The sequence below is a fragment of the Nymphaea colorata genome, chromosome 4 (assembly GCF_008831285.2).
Source record: "Nymphaea colorata isolate Beijing-Zhang1983 chromosome 4, ASM883128v2, whole genome shotgun sequence".
Classification (NCBI taxonomy): Eukaryota; Viridiplantae; Streptophyta; class Magnoliopsida; order Nymphaeales; family Nymphaeaceae; genus Nymphaea; species Nymphaea colorata.
This window is the reverse complement of record NC_045141.1, coordinates 19,090,895-19,103,191: the sequence shown is the minus strand read 5'-3', so window position 1 is coordinate 19,103,191 and position 12,297 is coordinate 19,090,895. Positions and strand designations below refer to the sequence as shown.

Below are 12,297 nucleotides of genomic sequence, written 5' to 3'. Positions count from 1 at the left end.
AGGTTGATTGAAATTCACCAGCACCAAAAGAGCTTAAAGAGTGAAAGTGAGTTGGGTTGTTCCATAATCATCTCCCCTTTTCATCTGAAGGTTAAAAAGTGGAAAGCTGTCAAAGCAGTGGAAAGAAGGCAGCAGAAAAGTGCATCTCCCAAACGGGCGGGTCAAGCTTAATGTCTATCCCTGTTCAAAGGCCGACGGCCGGTGAACATTCTCAGCTCGGCCAGATGAATTTGTTCATATTTCAGATTTTCAATTACAAAAATTGGGCAAGAAAAAGGACAATGACAACATTGACTGCAGCCTTCCAACCTACCCCGTTCAAAAGTTCCGCCTTCTGCCAACACAGCTTTCGCTGGCGGCAGGCCTCTTGGCCGTCCCCAGGACGGCTCGTCCATCTACGTGAAACAAGCCCACCACTGATCACTTCATCCGCCGTCGCGCAGCCTGCCGGGTTCTAATTCCCCGTTTTCTAGGCATACGTCAACAGTTCACAGGCGGCCCCGCCCACCAGCTGGTCAACCACGATGCATGAAGTCGGATTACAATCCTGATAAAGTTGTACTGCAATCGTGCCGTGCCGTGTGTCTGTTTTTTTTTGTCAATTACTTTGGGAGTCATGAAATTTAAGAATCGAAAGGATCATTTTTTAAAAAACTGAAAATTTTGAACAAACAAACTTTTTTATTTCTCAAATTAAAAAAATTCAAACCAAAAATTTTGGTTCTGTTTCAGTTTTAGGAGGATTTATGAATCTGGAGTTTTTTCGTTTTTAAATCAAAATTATAAACCATCAAAAAACCCCTTAAGAATGAGATCATCTTCTACAGGCTTCAGACCTCCAATTCAAGTGCTGAGTCAACTAATGATCCTATTTTTACATTTTTTTTTTATGTACAACCTCCTCCAATTTTGTAATTTCTTGGTAATAATATTCAAAGACTACACCTCCCAGCAGGCTTTGCATCGGAAGTATAAATATGTGGCCGGCCTGAATCACTCTCGAGTATATAATAACACTTGTGTATTTTTTTTTTAACGCTACCTTCATAATACTTTCTTAATGGAATAAAACTAGTTAATTATTCTGTCGTTTGAACGAACTGGCCGGAGCCTGATTCATGCCTGAACGAAAATATTAAAAAGACAACGCGCATATATAAACAATACCCACATATATATATATATATATATTATAAAATACCATACCAGCATCTTTTGGAAGCATATGGTTGAAGGGTCTAATAAGGAAGTGTTTGACATTTCAAACCCAACAAAAAAGGTCAAAGAGAACATCTTTTTGTGTACGAAGGGCTAAACATGATAAGGCAGTAAATCATTATTTTCTTTAAGATTTTGGAATTTGAATGGGTGAATTTTTATGAAGAGAAGTTCACTGGTGTTTGATTCGGGTCCGTACCTCCAGGGAAACTTCACCACCGGCTTTCTCTTTTCTATGGACTCAAACACCGCCTAAGAAAAGGGGGTTTCGAAATTTCGTTCTACTTTTGGTGGTTGCACCTAATCCACACTATTGTTTCGTTAGTGGAAATCATTCTTTATCCAAATCCGATTTGTTTCACAATAAGAACCATATAATCCAGAAGCTGCCTAATTTACATCTTGTTAATAATTTTGTAAGGCTGGATAGTCTAAGGCACAAAATTCTCATCAATAACTTGCACAAGCTAGTGACACACCATCAGATACATACTGCATAATGGAGATGCTCAATTACTTTACTCCTACTGGTAAGCTTAACCTAAAAAATGTTGCTTATGCTTGAAATTGCAGACGTACTCTACGTGCACTTCTTTTGAGGTTGGTTCCTTACGTTGAGTTACAAGTAAACCCTATTTATTTATCTGGTATTGAGTGTAGCAGAGATGCGGCTCAAAATGGGTTTTCAGGTAGCAACTTTTAACTTTTAGTCCAACTATGAATCCGTGAAAGTTTAGTCATTAGTTTGATTATGATAGAAATTATTCGTGCATACCATAAGTGGTGGTTGATGCACGACACTCTAATTGGCAGATGTAAGCAAGTCTTAGACCCCTAAGATAAGGAAAAGAAGGACGAGCTTCGATCACACACACATACACATGCACATGAATACACAAGCACATGAGCCTAAACAACCTATATGTGTTATATTGGCAGCCCGAACACTCAATTTTTTGATATCATGAGCATACTTTAGATATTATAACGTGGAAGTCATGAAGTTGGATGAGAAAGTGAGTATAAACGTGAAAAAAAAAGAACGAGATAAACGAACTAAGAAGAAAAATGAGTTATTTTGGAGAAGTTGGTCTGTGAGTCCAAAGGAGACCCAACTTCTCACCAAAAAAAGAAGAGAAATTTTACCGCCGATTGTTCAACTCATTAGACACGGACCCGAATATGATAAGGATGCAGATTTCGGGGTCTCATGCGATGCCACCGTATCCTGATCCGGAATATGATAACAAGTTTTGGACATACTGGATCTAGTGAGAAGAAAAGGAATGAGCGAGATGCGGATGTGAATAAAAACCCGACTCATTCCTGGGTTCGGGTCCCTGGCTCGGCGGATCCTAATGAAATGAGCCAATCCAAATAATGATCTGATTTAAAGGTCCGTATCCAAAAATAATGTGAAACGGAAGCTGGATTTCTAACCAAAATCGGATTCGTTTTACACCAGGTGGGCCCAATAAGAGGGCAAAGGGGATGAGTTACATGAGGATGTTTTCGTGATTTTACAGTATCCGCCTCCCAGCTTCTCCTCTGATAAATGCCACAACACAACTGACTGGAGGCAGAGGTGCGAAGAAAGAGCGAGCGAGCGAGAGAAGAGACGGCGGAGAAAGTCGCTTCTTCTCTCAAATTAGCGAAAATGGTGCAGGTAATTCTCATATCTTCTCGTCCATTGATCTTCTTCTTTTCCTTCCTTCGGTTCCTCCTTTTGTTTATCTCTGTTTCTGTTCTTCTGTTTTCTCTTTTAATTTAGTTTCACAACTCTCTGCAGCAAAAAGTGGTGATCAGGCTCCCGGCGATGAGCGACACGAAGACGAAGCAGAAGGCGATGGAGGCCGTCGCCGAAGTATACGGTAATCAATCTTTTTCCTTCTTCATATCAGTTAGTTGCGAGTTGCACAAATAATGTCCACTTGATTGTGGTTAAAGTCCCCAGAAGCTTTTTCTTTTTGTACTCTTTTTTCTTTTGTTAATTCTGGTGCCACGCCCTTCCCTCCAAGCCGCAGCCGGGGAATTTCCTGAAATTGCCGTAGTTCTCCTGATGGCCCCTTTACACTTGCAAACTTCATGCGATCAAAATTTTATCTATCCTTCTTTGTTAATTCTGAAAACCCATTTTCGGAACCAGACTCATAGGCTGCTACACGACAGTGGCGAAAGGGACAGTAATATCGTGTTTCTACTTCCTAGTCGCTAGTCAGTTGCGTAAGAGACCGAAATGGCTCTGTTAGTATACCAGCCGGTACGAGACCCGTGTCGGCCTGTACAATATATCAACGAAATGTTATTCTTGTTCTTAGTTTTTCTAGTGTAAAACATTAGTTAGAATGGCACGCACAGACTGATATGTGCCAAAGGGTATCGGCTGAGACACTGTACCGGCGAAGTTTCCTGTAGAAAGCCCAAGTCAATTTACGAAACAGTAGTAAAAGAGGGTCCCCTTATGTAACACGCAAGTGAGGATTTAGTAACAAATATTAACTTCATTTTGGGAGATTTCTCCTTGTGTCACGAATTTCTCAAGAGAATGCACGAACAGCACCAAGTTTCCCGAAAAAGCACTGATTTCAAGAGGCCCTTGCTTTCATCGTCAACTCAATGCGATAAAAGCTTCTTCTTCGAAAAGGAACCAATGTTTTAAAATTCCCGCTAGTGCCGTATTTCCATACGTAGCGTTTGATTTTCTGGTGGTTGGACGGAGGGTCGCCATTATAGACATAATGGACGCGCTTTTGGTGGGATCTACCATCCTGTGAATGGGTGGACGAGACAAATTCAGTGGGGGCATGCCAAATCACCTTTACAAGGGTTTCGTCTCTGCCAATTGGCGCCGTTCACTCTCTTTTCAGGACAGACGTCCACAATTACGAGCATTGATTACGTGCTCTTGGAGGAGATCAAGTTGTTCTTTTATTTTTCTTTCTTTAAACCACATTGAAGATGAGACTTAGCTGCACAACTGATATAATAAAACCCGGTGACCGGTGGCTGATGCCCGGATTTTCCATCAGTTATGTAGAAGACTTCACAAATGGAGTGCTCCTTGAGGATTCCTTGTCAGCTAATGAAAAGAAAATGAAAAAGATAGATTGGATTTTTTCTGCCTAAAGTTGCCACAGACACGATTCTTCCTTTCTTTCCACATTCTTTATATCACACGAGTTCATCCAATTCGACTAATGTCCCAGCGCAGAACCAGTAAGCAGTTTTTTTGGTGCCGAATGTTGGGCCCAAAAGAAAAAGACTCTTGTCAAATTTTATTGATTATTAATAGAATATTTTTCATAATGTTTTGATTCCCTGCTTTGGCTTCATGTATTGTCTTCTGATTCCTTTTCATTTACGGTTTACTGAGGCGCTGCTATAGGATATGCAATTTAAGTTGGTGTGACTCATCAGGAACTGGTTTGTCTGCTTTACAGTGGGATGCGACCTCACCAAATTTGCTGATAACTGCACAAAGTGGGCTCTAAAACTTTTTGTTTTTTGGAGTTTTCCTTACAAACCTCATTTTTGTTGCCACTGCCAAACAAGGTTGTTAGGTTGGATCCCACCATCCTGAAAAATAATGAATTTCACATGTTTTCTATCTTTCAAGTTACAGAAGGGGTGGTTGTGCTTCCGCAGAAAACAAAGAAAGTTTATTTCATTCTACTTGAGTGAGGCTATGTTTAGGGTACTTTTTTTGTCAGAAAGACAATAACTTGGGATCCAGGAAGTGCCCCCAATAGTTTTACTGCTATTTCTTTACAAGACTGTTTCAGGTCAAGATTTTCTTCCAAACTTGTTGAAGAGTTCCTCAATAGTTTTCCTCCGACCTTTTTGTTTGAGAAACGCTAGCTCAGAATTTTCCTCCAACATTGGATTTGGACGCTGTACCGGGAGACTGATAACATATAAGCGTACCAATATCGTCTATATTAAACAAAGAAACTAGTCATACATTGGTTACCGACGGATTTGAGGTTATTACCTGGCTTTGCATCTGAGGCCGCCCTATTACGTACAAAGTCATAGATAATTAGATCAGGGTCCACATTCTTCATGTCTTATTACGCTGTCAGAATCCAAATCAAATACAAACCTTGGATAATCAGGTTCTGCCACATGATGTCTCAATGCGCAATACTTTTTGTAAATTTCAGAAAGGGAAACTACCATGGCCAGTTTTTTCATCATAAACACACCTTTCCACATATAGTGATGGTAGGACCCCGTTTTGTCTTACGAGCTGTAGATTGAGGAAACAAGCCAGCTAGGTTTCGGGCCCACAGGATAATGGAATGAAGTCACGAACCATGTGGACCTGTGACTTCGAGTTGCAAAGAGACGCGCATGTCCTGTCTTCGGATTCATCATTCCTGATTTAGTAGGAATTTGATCAGTCCGTGTTTATATGAACCTTTGCAGGCGTCGACTCCATTGCTGCTGATACGAAGGAGCAGAAGGTCACGGTGATAGGCGAAATGGACCCAGTTAAAGTGGCCAAGAAACTGAAGAAAATTGGCACCGTAGAGTTGGTCTCTGTTGGGCCAGCGAAGGAGGAGAAGAAAGAGGAGAAGAAGGAGGAGAAGAAAGAAGAGAAAAAGGAAGGTAAGGAGGAGAAGAAGGAAGAGAAGAAGGAAGAGAAGAAGGATGAGAAGAAGTAGATGTGTCGTACAGAGAGAGAGAGAGAGAGAGTATGACGGAAAGACCTATCTGCAGACAAAGGCAGAGCCGGTCATTGCAGATCTGCCAGTAATAGAGGGCTCATTCTGCAAAAGTGCTTTTTGTGTATGACCAGTGGTTCTACATCTTGCAATATTTTCTGAGAAAAACTGCTACTTTACCTCTGGTTGATGTCTCAACTCTGCAGCTGCAGGAACCCAGTTTCTTGAATAGCACTCAAAGTATAATACAATGTCTACAGTTTCATGATCGATTTTATACAATTATTGAACTATAAAGAAACCTTGTCAAAATAGCTACGAGAAGACAAAAAGGGTACTCTTCTCCTGTTAATAATGAAGCAACTACTTGAGCAACAACCAACTCTTCTAATCAGAAAGGAGAGAGAGAGAGAGAAAGAGAGAAAAGGAAGGAAAGTTCTCAGCAGCGACCAATTATTAGAGCAGACTCGGTGCGTTCGGTTCAAAGAAAAAAGCTAGCTACAACTAAAATTGCAAACGAAGAAGAGCAAAATGCATTAGTGGGATTGAAATCAGATCATAGGATCCTCAAACCAAAAGCCGCCACTTGCAACCATATTAAGCTAAAATTACAGTAATGAAAGCACACTCAAAAGCTAAAATTACAGTAATGAAAGCACACTCAAAAGCTAAAATTGCAATCCAGATGTGCATACTCTTTCATTGCTGCCATTAGTTTGAGGTTCATTGTTTTCTCTTGTGCAAGTTGCAGCAATTTTTGTTAGTTCCCATGTAAATATTGTTTTGTGGCACCGTTGGATTACTCCTCCAGCAGGTTTGATGCGGAAAGCATACTCAAAAGCGCGTACTCTTTAGAAAGGTGACGGAAAGAAAACAAAAACAACTACATGCTCTATCCACAGAGAGTGATGAAAAAGTGTAAAAGAACAAACCGCCAAATAGGCATACGTAAAGCTAAGATTTTGAAGATGGCCCTACAAATTAAATGATCTAGCAAGCATCTTTTGCCAGAAATCAACACTTGGCTCTTCTTTCGTTTGACATGGGAAGCAAGACTGCGACGTGTCCCTGAATTTTGCTAACAAGCCAATAGTGGTTTCCTACACAGACCACAACCATATTCTATATGTAGTCAGCTTGTCGGTGCGAAGTTACAAGAAAAGTCGCAAGACTCGCAACGAGTGAAAAGTGATAGAAACAAGAGACGATAACTTTTGCTGAGAGGGAATCCATTTGTTTTGCTTGTTCATGAGTGGATGGAATAGAGGTCACACTAATACATAAAGATTGGTTGTACCCGGCTTTTCTCTATCGGTAACAATAAAGTATGGTGCACGACGGAATGAAATGCAGGCTGGTCGTATATCAACAACTATAAATTAAGCCACCAACTATAGATAATGCTTTTAACGAAAAAGAAAAATACAAGACCAGTAAGCACCTTCCAACCAGATTTGCCACCATATCATGCACAAACTTACCAAGACCGTCCAATCATTTCGCATTACCTTCCATCCTCCGTTCTCCGTAACCAAATGAATGCAAACCAGGACCAAAGTGACAGCTCCTAAGAGAAAGATCAACGAAGCAAAAAGAAATCCTAAAACATATACATAGATACAAACTTCAAACAGTACCATATACACATATTCATGAGAGAGACACACAACAAACACCATAAAACAGCAGGATGACCACGCTTTATTTTTCGAAAAGGTGAAACCATGAGAGGTTTAGATGGTTGATTCTTGCAGCTTCTTGTCCTCAGCACCTTCCACCTCTCTACCCAAATCTGCCATTTTAGGAGAAGCAGTTCAGTTTACAAATGCATGCATGAACTATTACACATGGAGTTCAAGGTACAAAATGACGCTAGAGTTTAGACAACACACCCCAACCCTGGTTACAGGCACAGGCATTGTGCATAGGCTCCTATGCATGCTAAGTACCCTTAAAAGTGGCTCAGGAGCCCAATAAAAGTGGGCCAAGAGTATGTTGTGCACCGCGCCGTGCTTATGTGCAAGTATGAATATGAAGCAACAACTCCCCATTGAGACTTGATTTTGCCGTCAAAACAACTCGTGAATGCATGCACATTAAATGCACCAACCACTTTGTAACGAGCAAAATACCTGAAGCCTGGTGACCACCATCGTGAGGCTGATCTTTTCCAACCAGGGAAGCCGCCACTTCCTTCACCTTCTCCACCACTCCTTTGCGATTGCCGCCGGCAGCAGCCTCCGATCCCGACTCCTTTGCTCCGGCCTGACTATCGTCCCGATCTCCAACCTTAGTAGTGGCGTGAATAGCATCCTGGATCACTTCCGACAGCGCCTTGTCCTCCTCCCCTGGGCTCAGTTTCTCCATCACATACTTTGACGCCGACACTCCCTCATCGTCCTGTTCACCACCAACCGATTAATTTCTCGTTCCCTTGGAAGTGACATTAAGTTGAAAACTGAAAGAGCAGTCGCTATAAGTCCATAGTGGCAGTTCCTCACGCGCTTGGGGTGCACCATGGACGCGATGGCATCTTTGGCCAATGCAACCTTCTCGGTCAGCAGGGTCGACGTCGGCTTCGCCTCTCCGGCGACCTCGGACCGCGACAGCTCGGTCTCTGGCTCTGCCGGAGGTTCCGGCGCGAACTGGTCATGGCTGCCGGTGGGGAAATCTTCGCTGAACTTCAGATCTTTTATCGACTTAAGAACGGGTCCCAGATCAGTATCCTCCATAGCCACTGGCTTCTGATCGGCTAAAATAGAATAGAACGAAACCTCAAAGCGGTGAAGTGGGGATGTCAAATTACTGGCATCCATCGGGTGGAAGGACGTACCGGCCTCAGTGACGTCCGGACTCACGACCGCCGGCTCGCTTCTTTTGGCATCGGGGTCCTCGTCGAACGGTCGACCGCTGGCACCTCTCCGTCCTGGCTCCGGCACATCAACCTCCTCCTTCGAACCGCGCACTGTGGAAGGTCAGTAAAACAGGAAGCTCCTTAGGTGGGAAGAAAAATGCTCCCTTTGAGTGGACAAAGAGAAACCACAGTTTTTTGCTTTCCTTGAAGCCCCCTGATAGTGTTTTTAGACCTAACAATCATTATGATATTAATTTTAGATTCGATCATCAGACGGACTGAAAACGATTACACGATATTTTCTCATGGCGTTTTTGAAAGGAAAAACATTCTTATACATTTGGTTATTCTTCAAAAAAAAAAAAAAAACATTTTAGATTTCCTTTTTTACCGTAATCTTGTTAAGATGTAATCTTGATCGATCCTTTCCTTTCCTGTCCATATTCTTTTGTAAAAACTATTCTTTTTAAAAGAGTTTTTTCTTGGCTGCTGATAAAACTTTATTTAATCGGAATCCGTTCTTTCAACGTTTAAGTTTGCATTAGTTAAAAAGTGATTCTACAATATTGTTTAAAAACTTTGGTCAAATCTTCAGCTTTAACGTACTTGCGACTCGACCCATAAACGTTTGAAAAAAAAATCATTAAAGTGACAACGCAAGGTATCACAAATTATTCAAACTGTAACTTTTCCACTTTCCTACTGCTATATATAACATTTCTTTCTCTATGAGCATTAAACCTATGTAACATTCACCATCCATTTTTCTCCTGTTCGTCGGGATGGATGCTTTTTTTTTTTCATGCAACTAATGCATCATGCCAATTATCTTAAAATAATAGAAAAAAAGAGTTCTTAACAAGCATTATAACCTAAGGTTTAAATTAATAACATGCACGTTGATGAACTTAAAATTTTTATTGGAGAAAAGTTAAAACTATGAGGTGTTTGAGAAAAGGTTAATAATACCGGGAGAGATCAGAGCAGGTTCGCTCCTCTTTGCGCCGGCGTCCTCATCCAACGGACGAGATTCCTGCTCTCCCACCGGTAGGAATACCTCAGTCGCTCCAAGCATCGGCCAGTTGACGACGTCCTTCAATCCCATCACTAACGATTTCCCATGCCAGAAAAAAATATATATAAAAAAAAGGAAAAACAAACGCCAAGTTTTTCTTTCAAAATAAAAAATATGAAATATTACCGAAGAAAATAGAAAACACGCTACCACCAAAATTTTAGCACTTTTTTTTTTTTTTGAAATTTACCTGAACCGCCTTGCAGCTGGGGATCTGGGGGCTTATAGATGCCTGGTTTGATCGCACCGGACGGTTCAGATTGCCCCATCTTTTCCGTTACTTTACCTGCAAGCGCACATCCACATACAATAAAATAAACGTTTCCCACTTTTCCCGTAATTTAAGAAAAAAAAACTCCACATTGAAAATGAATAATCTTTTAAAAACAAGGGCCGCCAAGGTTCTGCATAGCTTAGGAGAATGAAATATGAGGTTTCAACTTAAGCTAATAACATTTCATGTCAAAAATTTCCATAATGTTATCGACCGAACTGCATAGAGTTAGTTTATAGTTCTTTTAGTGTGCAACTCTATACTTCACAAAATTGTCTAAAAATTGTTCAAACTTGGCTTGCTTCTAGTTGTTTACTTAGGAAACAGCTTTCAACATAAAACCCGATGGTCATACCCCAGTTTGAATGTAAAATCCTATGGTCATATCTTTATGTATCAAAAGTTTTGTCATGTTTTGGGATATGAGTAGATTGGATCAGGGTAGGTAGATAGGTGGGCTTGTAATATAACCTTTCAATTTCAATTTGAGTGTTGTGTTTATCAATGGCAGAACCACATGGTAGCTGGTCTCATAAAGTTTGTTTAATTTTATGTTAATGCTTTGGTTGTTTATATATGTAAGTGCCTTTAAAAGAACTAAACATATTGACTTACTGCTCCATCCAGTCAAAAATTTCTATGTCAAAACTTCTGGATATGAAAAAACATTAGAAAACAAAAACATAAGAAAACATAAAACTCAAAAAAACATAGGTCCAGCTCAGAGGAGCATGGATTCAATCTATTTAACCGCACAAGATTGATTGTCCCTTTTAAGACTAATCGTTCAGCTCAGACGAGCCTGGATTCAAGCTACTTATTTTGTCACTTTTAAGACTAATGCTACTATTATGGTACCAGCGCTATATTTTATTTAAGTTAATCTCGTTCAAATGGACTGATCTTTGAACATGAATCGGACAACAGGAAATTATAAAAGGAAAAAAAATCATGTCACGTCGCTTGATCCTTTAGAAAACGTTACGAAGCAATGATAAAGATCAAAAGGACATGCTTAAAAATCAGAAACAAAAAATTTTTAAGATTATGTTTAAAGCAATTCACAGCAGGTTAAGCAAATCCAGCTAAGATGCGAAATACGTACCAGGAGGTGGGTCTGCTCCCAATAAGTTCCCCTCCTCATCCTCCTCCTCAACCCCTTCATACTCCTCCTCCTCCTCTTCCATGTAATCGAGAGGAAGGCCGTGTTCTCGGACTTCACCTTTATGAGGTGGGCCGCCCTCCCCTTCCCGGTGCTTCTTCTTTCCGATCGTGCTGTCCTTCAGCTTCTTGGCTTTCTCCTTCACCTTCTTCAACACCGACTTCTTTCCATGGTTTTGATCCCTTTCACCAGTATCATGATGACCTGTCACAGAGAGTTCTTAGTGCGTTGATTTGCAAAAGGACCCACAAGTTGTGCAATAAGTTCATAAATTGAGCGTCATGTATTAACCAGTCTGCTGCTGCTCTGCTGTAGGGTTTTCAGCAAAACGATCACCTTGACCTCTGGTTGCTTTCATCTCCATAGCTGCCTCCCTCGCTCTCTCTCTCTCTCTCTCTCTCTCCCTCTCTCTCTCGGACCTACGACCCCTTATTCTCTCTTTTATGCAAGGAATGCGTCAGCGTATGTGCTCTGCTGGCTATTTTGTTGAACGCCCGAGCGACACGTACTCAAAAGCGTGACACGTAGTCAAGTGACACGTGAACTCTCAGTTCATGGAAGTCAATTTACAGGAAGGGTCGGTGCTCTGTTCCCATGCCGGAAGGACCCTTGACGCTAGCCAATCTCCAGCCCTTTTCAGTCGAGTCGTGTCTGGTCTGGTAGGTGTGCCTGATTCAACATGGTGAATTAACGACGTCTTACGTCATGAATTGACACTCATTGCAGTGCCATCCTAAGTCATCGCCATTTAGTTCAAGGGCAAGCATCACAGACTCCCTATGAAGTTTTCTGGATTTGGCATGTGGAGTTCTGCATGAAGCGTCTTATAATTGGTATGTCGACAGCTCAAGGGTAGTCTGAATAAAATGGCAAAGCATATACGAGGAGCACTGCTGATCAGTTCTTTAAACTATTGTTAGCAATCTTCTAATGGGTCCATGATACTGTCTTTCCTGAATTGAAGATTGAATGTAAACTAAATATGTTCGTTTTTGTTGCTCTCTGTGGTGTCCTTAATTGTGAATCCTGTTGCATATTGCCTTTCCA

General features: G+C 41.1%; 2 protein-coding genes across 2 annotated transcripts; one reads left to right on the top strand and one right to left on the bottom strand.

Annotated features, from left to right (window-relative positions):
• Positions 1-2,745: 2,745 nt before the first annotated feature.
• LOC116252362 (heavy metal-associated isoprenylated plant protein 39) lies at positions 2,746-6,167 on the top strand. The gene is made up of 3 exons (XM_031626567.2): positions 2,746-2,884; positions 3,008-3,089; positions 5,647-6,167. Exons 1-3 carry the CDS (start codon positions 2,876-2,878, stop codon positions 5,883-5,885), a joined length of 330 nt encoding a protein of 109 aa, XP_031482427.1. The 5' UTR covers positions 2,746-2,875; the 3' UTR covers positions 5,886-6,167.
• A 1,061-nt stretch (positions 6,168-7,228) lies between these two features.
• On the bottom strand, positions 7,229-12,180 carry LOC116252465 (uncharacterized). Its single transcript, XM_031626743.2, has 8 exons — positions 11,542-12,180; positions 11,194-11,454; positions 10,005-10,100; positions 9,709-9,846; positions 8,719-8,850; positions 8,387-8,637; positions 8,018-8,285; positions 7,229-7,677 (listed from the first exon to the last, which is right to left on the bottom strand). The coding sequence occupies exons 1-8, from the start codon at positions 11,612-11,614 to the stop codon at positions 7,619-7,621; spliced, it is 1,278 nt and encodes a 425-aa protein (XP_031482603.1). The 5' UTR covers positions 11,615-12,180; the 3' UTR covers positions 7,229-7,618.
• Between the last annotated feature and the right edge of the window lie 117 nt (positions 12,181-12,297).